General features: G+C 47.4%; 2 protein-coding genes and 1 non-coding gene across 3 annotated transcripts; 1 reads left to right on the top strand and 2 right to left on the bottom strand.

Annotated features, from left to right (window-relative positions):
• Window positions 1-88: 88 nt before the first annotated feature.
• On the bottom strand, window positions 89-855 carry Pdw03_2345 (Serine hydrolase FSH; the record flags this gene model as incomplete). Its single annotated transcript, XM_014681610.2, has 3 exons — window positions 89-687; window positions 738-756; window positions 808-855. The coding sequence occupies 3 exons, from the start codon at window positions 853-855 to the stop codon at window positions 89-91; spliced, it is 666 nt and encodes a 221-aa protein (XP_014537096.2).
• Window positions 856-3,769: 2,914 nt separating this feature from the next.
• Pdw03_2344 (Pheromone-regulated membrane protein) lies at window positions 3,770-6,301 on the top strand (the record flags this gene model as incomplete). The annotated part of the gene is made up of 1 exon (XM_014681609.1): window positions 3,770-6,301. One exon carries the CDS (start codon window positions 3,770-3,772, stop codon window positions 6,299-6,301), a length of 2,532 nt encoding a protein of 843 aa, XP_014537095.1.
• Window positions 6,302-8,299: 1,998 nt separating this feature from the next.
• On the bottom strand, window positions 8,300-8,391 carry Pdw03_tRNA2. The gene has a single exon. It is a non-coding gene; the product is annotated as a tRNA-Val (tRNA).
• Between the last annotated feature and the right edge of the window lie 3,507 nt (window positions 8,392-11,898).

Raw genomic sequence — 11,898 nt, 5'->3', positions numbered from 1 at the left:
CTCCCCTCTTTCAACAGACTTTTGTTCACGCAACGATTGGCCCCCTGTCGCACAGCCGAAGTGAAGACTCTTCCTTTGATGTCTGGTGTCACAATATTTGACTGGACAGTTTTCGAATTGCACTGGCGATTATGGCCACGTTCTTTTGATCACAAGGGACTTCATGGCCCTTTCCATGTACGGCAAATGTCGACTCCCTCACAGCACATAGGCGATACAGAGCCAAGGAGTATTCAAACAGTGGGTCTTTAGCCCCAGCAATATGCACGCAGGGGATGGAAATAAACCCTTCTAGTCCTTCGTCTACGACTGGACGTTTCCCAGGTTCCATGCGAAAGGGTGGGAGGGAATTGATGAAGATTGCGCATCGAAATGGCGCGGGCTCATTCGGATTCATCTTGGCGTGGTGGATCATGAATCCAGCAGCCAATGTGCCGCCATGGGAGAAGCCCAGAACCCCGTCGAACGGACCTTCCAAGGCAACTGTTTCACTCAGTTGCTCGTACGCCTCCAGGATGTCGGACTCATCGCTATCCTCGTGGGAAAAGGTGCGTGGGAAACGGTAGTAGCTGTAGTACGGACCATCATGGTAGCCGGCGATTCCAGGCCCGGCAGCTGAGTCGACGTCACCTTCGAGGAAAGAGAAGGTCGCGGTGTTATCACGTTGGAGCTCATGCATGAGCCCACCTGTATGATTAGAGTTTTCTGTTTCGCCACTCACGCCGCAGACTGCATACTCAGTTGTGACTGCAGAATCTATTGGGAAATTAGGATATCCTCCCCTTGTCAGCATAATCAATAACTTGCCTTCTGATTCGTCCCCCAACCATGGAGACACAACAATCTTAGTGGCATTGTTCTTGGTAGCGAGAGATAGATGAAGTAGAGCAAAAGTCCTCGTTGTCATAAAGAATTACTGCGATGTGCCATGGTGATAGTCATGTCTACCTGCGAGATTTATATTCCTCTTTGTGGCAAATAACAACGGTGGAATAGAGATACCTCTCGTTCGGCTTCATTTTATCGACATGTACAAACGACCAGGGACCCTGGAACTCACCGTAAGAAGACAGGTCCATTTCGGCCTAAATTTGGCGAGGCTATTAGTTGCACAGACATGTCGATCTGAATTTGTCGATACACTCCACGTAGTCCACGTAAGTCCAGGCAGTATTGTATTCACTCCGATTTATGACGCTCAGACAAAGACCACAGCGGTTCACCATTGGTGTTTCCAAGTTGCTAAACGTGTGGGCTAGTGCAACTCCTATTGGCTTCTTGCCAGCAGAAAATTGACCACTTTTGTGGTCCCTGGACTATTACAGCGCAACAATCAAGTGTATAAGCATTTCTGGTTGTGTAGACTACATGTATGAAAAGGTTCGTGTGTTGGAATTGTGCTTTTCATCCCACTCTATCTTTTGCGACTGATGAACAGATATCTCAACGACATGGTGGTGAAATCTTACTTGTGACTTCTTCTTATAACACTTTTTAGGCCCCGGAGATTGCTAGGACGTATGTATATGTTCCCGGTTTTTCTTCAAGGCAACAACCAAGCCCCCTTCCCCAAGACTTGAAGCACAAGAAGATATCTTCCGAGGCACCGAGATCAAAGCCATGATTGCCGAGATACCCAGCCAACCTCACTGGCTGCCAATTCTTCGCACAAAATCCCCTATTAAATCGCACCTGGCACTTAAGTGGCACTTAACGTAACTGGATTGCTGCAATTTTTTTAAATTTTTAAAAATAAACATATTTGAGTCCAAGTGCAGTATCGAATGTTCTTCACAAAACAATGCCGTGTACGGCAGCCGATTTCTGCAGTTTTGGACCAAAATTACAGATTCGAGCAAATAAGCATTTGCCACCAGCAGCAAATGTACCTCTTGCTAGGTGTACCGTACAAAAGGTACATCTTCAGATACCGAGGATCTGTAATTTTGGTCAAAGCAAAGGGGGGGGGGTTCCTAATGGTTTTCTGCCGGGCAAAAGCACCAGTGCCATGGACGTGGTCAGAATTGAAGCTCCCGATCATCTTTCCGACTCCATCTAAAATACTTCTTCATCTCGCATCGCGTTCGCTTCCTATCATCTTTGTACAATGAACCTTACCATGCTCTCTGATCCTTTGCTCTTTGCCCCCCTTCTGGCGGTGGCGACCCCTACCACCGCAGGATCCATTGTCTTTTGACCAATCGTAAGGACCCGGCCTACTGATGGTGGACTAGCGAGTATGAACACCACTTGCAATTCATGATAGAAGCACAATCCGACCCATCAGCAGCGCCAACAAATCTCATCTTGACCTTCTTCCCCACCAGGATGTCTTTGTACGCCTAGACTCTGCTTACAGGTTAATACGATGTGCCACGACACCGCCCCGCCATCCTTTCTCCATCGCTGACCCGGGATTCCCACTCCACAACCCTTCTACGCTGTATCCGGAGTAGTCCGTTCTGCTATGTTGTACCCAGTTAGACTTTGACTACTCCGTCTCGATGCCTTGTTTTGTGTTGGCTGGACCGGGCCTAGGTTAATTAGGGGATAGTAGCCCGGCATGTTGGTACCTCGTCCCTTGGGCTGCGTGACTTTGATGCGCGGCATCCCTCAATAAACCATATCGAAAATACCGTGGTCAGACCTCGGGAGTGATGAGATAAGAAAGCCATCCAGAACTACAGAACTACTAAAAACCAGAGCTCCCCCTGCCATCGGAGGGGGAGATATGATCGAGGGTTCTCGACCCCTAAATTAAATCACATGTGGAATCATATGCAATCGGACCGATTCACGCCATTTTGACCCCACCGGGTGGCGTTGAGCTCTCGGCGCATAATAATCTTCTAAATCCCGTTTTGAGTGGATCATGCTTCTACAAGCTCTGGTGTATGTTCACCCATTTCTTTTGACAATGGCTGATGGCATTCAATTTGCAGACTATCCTCGACTATCCTCGACTATCCTTCACTTGAGATCTCCCTCTTGAGATCTCCCTCACTACCTCTCAGGAGGTTGCGAAATCATTGCCCAAAACGTGGGTCAGGACCCACGTTTTGGGCAGATCAAACGCTGCCTAAGGGGTAGAGATAAGGTAGTCCCAAGTATGTTGTAGTCAAGAAAACCAAAAAAAAGAAGCCTGAATTAACCTAGTCGGTCTAAGACTAGGAAGCACGAACCATCAATTTTAGAGCGGATGGCTCGGTGCCAAACTGGACCAGAATAAGATCGCCACAGGACGACCCACCTTGGACACTCCGTGGAAACTCTATGAATTCTATTCCCTGAATGATAGAGATGTGCATGTTATGTTGTATGTTGTATCCATGGATGTTCGTCACAAGTACTCCGTAAACTTGGCCTATAAAGTGAAGTCTCTCGGATTCTCAGATGTGCACACAACATATATAAACGTCCTATTATAATTTCACTAATCTGGAACCTTGACAGACTTAGACTTCTGTTAGTCGTTTTTTTTTCTTTTTTTTGAACGTTTTTTTTTTTTCTTTTTTTTTGTAGAACCGATTTTTGTCCAAAAACAGCTTGAGGGAATTCTTCGTCATTTAATCCTGTTCTAACCTTAGAATTCTGTACATTATTCAACTCTTATTTTTTTTTTCTGTTCATCCTTTTCAACTCGTTCTCCTATATCTTATTCGACTGTGACTTCTATTCATTGTGCCGTTGTACCTTGTGCCTTGCATAATCGGCTTGCAGCTCTTGGCTAATCTTTCAACGAGCCAACGGGCTCACTTAAATTCCCTTCATGTCGGGCATCAGCAATCCACATCCCAGCCCAAATGAAGAATACGGAGAGTACCCTCTTCCAATCATTGAGAATCCTGATCGCCATAACCTCGAGCGTGAGGCCACCGTCGACGCCACTCACTACGATGTCAGGGTCGAGCCACCCACACTCCCTCGCAGCCGTTCCCATCATAGGGTTCGGTTTCGCTCGATGAGTTTGTCCCGAAATGAACAAGAAGATGCGTCAAATCCCTCGTCGCGACCGTTACTACCGCACGCAGACCTGCACGACAACCCGTCTGGAATCATCACCCCGCCAGCCCCCACACATTCCCGCCGTGGCTCCGGCCTCGCCAACGTGCAAACCCCAGACCAGTTTAGCGAGTCGGAGAAACATGATTTCGTTGGTAAAATGGACCGGACCACCTCGGCCCGCGATCGCTTCCGAGCTACCGGTCACCTTTTGCGACAGAAAACTAGCCGCCTCACCGAACGCCTCGGTCGCCCCCCGGATGAGGGCGAGCCGCTCAACTCCACTTACATTCCAGACGACTTTGACGGCGGCATTCCCCTTGAGGAACTGCAGGCCCGCCGCGCGCGCCACGACGCCGACCGAGCGCATGCATTGGAGACCGGTGAGAATATCATCGAGCCGCCCCCAAGCGCCGAAGCTCATCGCTTGGTCCGCAGCATGACCGCGGTTCAGGACCAGCTGCGGAAGCGGAAACCTCGGGGCGCATATCAGCGGTCAGGACAAACAACTCCTGAGGGCTTGTTCAGCGCCTTTTCACAACGGAGACGATCTAGCGGACTCAGCGGGGGCAGTGGCATTTTGTCGCAGCTGCTGAAACTCCAGGCCGCCCAGAATGGGAGCTATTCGCGCTCGGAAAGTGTCATCACGGATGACTCTGACAGTGAAACTCAGGTGTCGTCCGGGATCTCCACCCCGAAGATTGGTTCCCTCTCGCCTCCTATCCCTGCGTCTCTGCCAGCCTCTGGCGCCGCTACCCCGCGCAGGGAGAAGCTCAAGTGGTACAAGAAATCGGCGCATCTGTCCACCTCGTCGCTGGTCAATGCCTCCATGAATCTCAGCACGGCTAGCCTACCCGCTGCGGTGGAGGCGGCTCCGGGTATCCACAGGAGACGGAGGAGGAGCAGGCGCAAGACGCGTCTGGAGGATGAGATCCGTGTCACCGTCCACATCGCAGAGATCATCGCACGGCAGCGGTACATCATGCAGCTATGCCGTGCGCTTATGCGATACGGTGCGCCGACCCATCGTCTGGAGGAGTACATGCAAATGACCGCCCGCGTCCTGGAAGTTTCGGGCCAATTCTTATATTTGCCTGGTTGCATGATCATGTCCTTTGATGATCCTACCACACGTACGGCCGAAGTTAAGCTCGTGCGAATGGTGCAAGGCGTCGACCTGGGTCGCCTCGCTGATACACACAACGTTTACAAGAATGTTGTTCACGATCTCATCGGTGTCGAAGAAGCAACCCAGGAACTAGACGAGATTATGCAGCGCAAGCCCCGATTCAACAAATGGATCTTGGTCTTGGTGTACGGTCTGGCTAGTGCGGCTGTCGGCCCGTTCGCTTTCCAGGCGCGACCGATTGATTTGCCCATTATTTTCTGTCTCGGTTGCATTGTTGGGCTGATGCAGCACGTTCTCGCGCCACGCTCAACTCTCTACTCCAACGTCTTTGAAGTTACTGCTGCCATCGTGACCTCTTTCCTTGCCCGCGCATTTGGCAGCATCATGGTCACCCGCAATGGTGTGTCTGAACCACTCTTCTGCTTTTCCGCTATGGCACAGTCATCTATCGCTCTCATTCTCCCTGGATTCATGGTTCTTTGTAGCAGTCTGGAACTGCAGTCTCACCAAATGATCGCTGGTTCGATTCGCATGGTGTATGCCATCATCTACTCCCTCTTTTTGGGCTATGGTATCACAGTGGGGACTACCATCTACGGGCTGATGGATGGCAATGCGACATCTGCATCTACGTGTTCGGGCTTGCATGTCTACGGATCGGTTTATGTACGCACATTCCCCTTCGTGGCCATCTACTCTGTTTTCCTGGCCATCGTGAACCACGGAAAATTGAAGCAGATGCCCGTCATGGTCTTCATCGCTTTGTCCGGGTACGTCGCCAACTATTTCAGTACCACCAAGCTCGGTACTCAATCAGAAGTCGCCAACACCGTCGGCGCATTCACTATTGGTGTCCTGGGCAATCTATACAGTCGGGTCTGGCATGGCCATGCCGCCACCGCTATTCTTCCCGGCATATTTGTGCTGGTCCCCTCTGGTCTTGCTTCTAGTGGGTCTTTGATCGCCGGCATCAAATACGCCGACGAAGTTCGTCAAAATCTCTTGAAGAACGGGAACAGTACATCTACAGGCGCTCTTTCTGAAACTTCTGTTGCCAGTCTTGGTTTCGGCATGATCCAAGTCGCGATAGGTATTACAGTCGGGTTGTTTATCGCGGCTTTGGCTGTCTACCCCTACGGCAAGAAGCGCACTGGTTTGTTCAGCTTCTAAGTCATTTATCTGCATTTTTTGAACATAGATCTGTTTTTACATGTGTCATGTCATAGCCTTTTTTTTTTCTACATTTCGGGTTGTCAGCGTCAATTCAGCGTTTGGGATATGCACGGCATTTGATATAGACTTGCACGGGAGCGTCATTAGCGATATCATTTCTAGACAAGGTCAACAACAATACACAGTCTACAGGATCTACTAACAAGATACCATGATCTGGCCAAACGTGCGAATAAGATTGTGCAATATCCTGCAGGCGTCGCTCGGCCGCCAGATTGCCAGATCTTGCTAGAAATCGAAGCACTCGAGATGCTTGATCCAGCGCTAATGGTGGTTTGCTTTGTGCTTTGTCCAAGAACCCTACAATCATCCATATCTTACATAAGGGCTTTGTTCTAAGAGTCAAACAAGGGATTTAGGATTTATCTACTCGACTCGAGGCTTTCGAAGTACCCCGAAAGTCTTAGATTCAATTCCCCACGACAAGAGATTATTTTTTTTTACACGTTGGAATAGTCGATACAAAATTTGAAGACGCATCCTGCCCGCATTCATCGCCTCTGAGGCGGCGTCGTGGAAAATCGACACAGCGTCCAGCCATAACCGACGCAGGCAGCCTTCTCTGTGCAGTGACATTCGCCCGCTCGACTATCAACCCTACAAATGCGCTAGGAATCCTTGAAACGGGTGTAACGGAAAATTTCAACTTCGAAGATGCCGATCTGGCCTTAATGAGCGCCTCGTATAGCAGCGAAGAAGCTATGTATTGCTCTCGTCCAGAGTCCGTTGTTTCCGAGTCAGACCTCCGCTACGGTAGATTTCCTCCTCTCTCGTAGAATGTACGGAGTGCAGCGCGCTTGGATCAAGAGTAGTTTAACCCCGACTCCGGGAAGTGGAATCTTAGCTGCCAATGATCTTCCTTAACGGTTCTGTTGCGGGATATCTAAGGCCCTTCGGTCGTGGCCTTGTTAGCTGCTCTCGACCACGCTGTTCCGTTTAGGCTTTGTTCTTATCTTTCTTTTTGGTGAATCCCTCACTTTTAAATTACTTACTCCTCTACTTTCTATCAAGTGGCTCTTGATCATTAAATCTCCAAATGTAGTGCCTGTGGTGTCACAGTTTACAATTATACAGGAGTGCCATATCACCTCTGACTTACTCTCTCTATCATGTTCACGTCTCTTTACATCCCTTGTGCAAGATAATATGGATGCCAGCGGGTGTGAGTTTGAGCAGCCCTCACGGGTGAGTCTCCAGTCACCACTGATATATGTGCATAATCTCAATTAGGGAAGTCATCGAGCATGAAGAAGAGAAAGTGCTCAGCTGAGCATCATTTAACGCGAGTAAGCTCTGACTTTCCCCGGGCTCACTTTTAATTGAACGAAACTAACGTCTCTCTATCCTGCCAGGGCGAGGAAGAAACGCAAGCCAGCGCTCGATGACCTCCGCAAGCTCTTGATAACTTACCGCGGCTTGTAGCAAATACAATCGGGGGTGAACGAGCAGCTAGCCGTATCGTATGTGAACGCCGAATTGGCAAGCACAAATTTGACATCTTCCCGCGCGTGCGGTCTCCACTGTGTGAGTCAGCCAAGGTAGAGGAAGATCTGCCCACGTTCTGGGAGCGCCTGAGAGAATTCTTGTGTAGGTGGTGGTAAAGAGAAAAAAGCGATGGAGGAATCGGGGGGGCTTTTTTTAAAGATCCAGAAAAAGATAATGAAACAAAGAGCAATCTCATGCGGCCTAGTTATATATGTATGTGACTAGGCCGCATAAACGGTCGACTGATCTTATGCTTGCAACGTTGACCTTCACTATATATATATCTTTCTTAGACATTCTTCTGGCATTTTTTTAAATAAAAATTCACCACCAACCCTGAAACCACATTAAGAAGAGATTCAAAAAAGCACACGAAAACTAAACCACGTAGATTAGACAAACAACCTTGGTAGTTTGAAATAGAGCAGGCAAAAAAAAAGAAGCCAAAAATAGTTTCCCTGGGAATCGAACCCAGAACCTTTCCGGAACATAAGCTAGTCGCATTTGTTAACGGAAAATCATAACCGCTAGACCAGGAAACTGTTATATGGTTTATTTTGGTTTTACAAGCAAACTCTTGCAAGTGATGGCCCATTCTAGTACTATCGCAGTTGCCGAGGAAGGAGTGGCCATTAACCGGCTCCTGAAATTTTTTTTTTCAAAAAATACGGACCCCCGCAAGCGAGGGTCCGCCACCCATTCGTAGGGGATCACCCAAACGTCGGTTTTTTTTTTCAATTTTGTCATTTGCATATTTATCCTCTACCACGCTGCCCACCATGCCTAAAACCAACAAAGTGATAGAGATTGAGATTGAAAAAGCAATAGACTCTCTTTCTAATCAATCTAAACCTAATATTGCAAAAACTGCGCGAGAATTCGCGGTTTCCGAGAGCCGGCTACGACGATGATGGAAAGGTGGAAAATCGCTTTTTCAACGACAACCCAATGGCCGAAGCTTACTCCTATACAGGAGGGGGCTTTATGTGATTATATTGATCACTTTGACGCGGTCGGAGCATCAATAAACCGCCGTCAAATTACTATGGCAGCCGATTCAATTCTCGAAGAAGATCACTTTCAAACCCACCCTGATAACCGCGAAAAACCCCCTAAAACTGGCGATCATTGGCTAAAACGTTTTCTTAAACGTCATCCTAAGTACTATGTTCGACGCCGGCGAGCTCTTGATGTTGAAAGAAGTGCTGCACTTAGTAAATCAGTGGTTGAGATGTGGTTTAAAGACTACGAGCGGGTTATCACTGAGCATGGGATTTGCCAACAAGATATCTACAATTTTGACGAAACTGGCTTCTAAATTGGTGTCGGACGAGACCAGTTTATCATTACAAGGCACCCAAAAAAGAAGCTATTTAACGGCTCAGTTACCAATCGAAAGTCTGTTACAGTTTTGGAGGCTATTTCAGCAGATGGTTTTGTCTGCCCGCCGCTTATAGTTCTAAGCGCTAGGCAGGTATTACTACGCTGGTTTAACGCTATTGATAGCGATGAGCATCTAGCTGTAACCGATACCGGTTATATCAACGATACTTTAGCATATTAATGGATTCAGCTATTCCATAAGTGGACAATTGGCCGTACAATTGGTAGAAAGAGGCTTGTTTTATGTGATCGTTTTTGGATCCCATTCAACACGCCAATTCGTCCAGTTTTGTGAGAAGAATAATATCATCTTATTCTTCTTACTCTCGCATATAAGCCATATACTACAACCTCTTGATGTCGGCGTGTTTAGCGTGTATAAGCACTGGCATAGTGAGGCAGTTGAAGCGGCTACAATGACTGGATGCCGCAAATTTTCAAAGGATGAATTCCTACACTCAATTGGCGAAATTAGGCGTAAAACCTTCCGGCCACATACAATTAAGCTTGGTTTTAAAATTAACTGGCCTTTGGCCTATTAATTCTAAGCTGATTACCGATGAATTGGAGTCGTACGACCCATTTGATGAAAATCTACCCCGGTCAACTACACCATCAACTACCTCACAAAACACCGAGTTTAGCACTCCAAAAACCGCCGAAAAAGTGAGAAGGATAAGCCTACGGCTTAATAATTATAACCCTACCACTCAGCGCTTCAAAGAGGGGCTAGCAAAGCTTGTGAAAGGGGCCGAGGCCCAGGCAACATTAGCTGTTCAGCCACAACGAGAATTCGATTCTACACAAGCTATTATGGGGGCACGCCACGCTAGATACGACGTATCTCGTCGTCATTTACGTATTACCGGTATCATTCATTCATCCCAAGTCAAAGAGATGAAACGAAAAGAGTACAAATTGAGTGAAAAAGCCGATCAAGAAAAAAACGAAGCGGAAGTGGAAGAAGGTGTTGATTGAAATCAGGAAGCATGGAAGGGCCAAAAAACGTCGTGGGGATCTATAACTTTGTACTCTAGTAGTAAATTTGCCATCGATTTTGTTTCTTATTTTTAAATAATTATTTTACTATAAAATAGGGTAGTAAGTGGTGGTTGTAGTAAAATGTATAAAAAAACCGACGTTTGGGTGATCCCCTACGAATGGGTGGCGGACCCTCGCTTGCGGGGGTCCGTATTTTTTGAAAAAAAATTTCAGGGGCCGGTTAGATAGGACAATTCTAATTTTGAAGGCAGAAGAGCAAGAGATGGTAAAAGGAGATTTTGTGAGTATTCTCATTGGAGTTTATACTACATTCATTTGCACATAATGTGGGGGATGTCTTGTACAGTGGCCCTTTGATTTAATTAGCTTTTCCCCGTTCGTGGTCTTTGTCTAGCCTTGACTAGCAATCAAATGGGTAAAAAGATGAAAATTAAAGGATCCTAAGCTGCAATGTGGTTCTAGCGTTGGAAATTTCGAGGCGTCGAAAATCAGGTGCCGGAAAAGATCATAGAACAATCGACCGACGAGACAGGCGAGGCAGGCTCCAGACTCGTACGAGGAGTTACGGGGCCCCAAGTCACATTCGTTAGTTTTCCAACGACTGCCCTAAAAGACGACGGAGAATCTCGGGATCAAAAATTGCCTAGGTGAGCCATTAAGACGATACCAAGATGTGAAACTCAAGAGGTCCCTTTAAACTCGGATTCAGCTAGAGTCACTAGTTCGCAGCTTTTAAAGATGGCGAATTAAGGTGAGTATGTATCGAGGAAGCATCAGGTTTCAGTTGAGAGGCGGGAGATTTTATGCTCGGCTAGGGTCTACCAGGCTAGCAATAACTAATCATCGGGTCATCCGTCATCCCTCTTTTCTCGTCCTCACTAAGCCGAAGCTGTGGTATCACTCGGAGATCTCTTGAGATACGTCGGCGCACATGCGCAGCTGAGTACACCTAATGGACATCATGAGCGCGCATGAATGGCTCACGGACGAGGAATTGTGGATTGACCTTGACGCTTACCCTGGGGCCACAAAAAAAGAGCTGATGCAGTTGTTCCGCAAGCTCTATCGATCTCATCGAAAGGCACGATAGTATCTGGCTGCAACTTTAGCGTTTGATGAGAGGAAGGGGGGTTTGAACTCTTCCCAGTGGGTTGGCAACTTCGATCTTGGGATATAGCGGCGACGGTACTTGGCTGGTATTAGAGGATTTCTATTGGTGATTAGCCCGCTCTATATGGGCAACGGTAGCTACCGATATCCACTTGAGGTTCATTGATTTATTGGATGTTTCTGCGGTTAATATCTGCTCCTAAGTTGACACATGTACACACCGATCTCTTGGAGATAGATCACCGCCATCCTTCACCTGAAGGCGTAGATTGAACGGTCACCTTTGGGCAGAGCACTTCGTTGATCGACAGCTTTTCCACTAGCTTAGTTGCTATGAAAGATCTGTTGCCCATACCTGTCTAGAAACTGCGCATCCTGGACTTTACTTGAAACACAAGATAACACGACTCATGAATACCAAAACTATAACAGATCACCCACATAATGTACAGATTCGGTGTACGGAGTACTCCGTAAAATAATACGTTGATAGTCAACCATTTTCAGTGTAAATTGTGGATCAGGGGGTTCTTTTTTGTGGAGATTGAGCTCAA

This window comes from Penicillium digitatum, chromosome 1, assembly GCF_016767815.1.
Source record: "Penicillium digitatum chromosome 1, complete sequence".
In the NCBI taxonomy this organism is placed as follows: domain Eukaryota; kingdom Fungi; phylum Ascomycota; class Eurotiomycetes; order Eurotiales; family Aspergillaceae; genus Penicillium; species Penicillium digitatum.
Note: the sequence above shows the minus strand (reverse complement) of the source record. Positions and strands in the feature narration are given on the sequence as shown.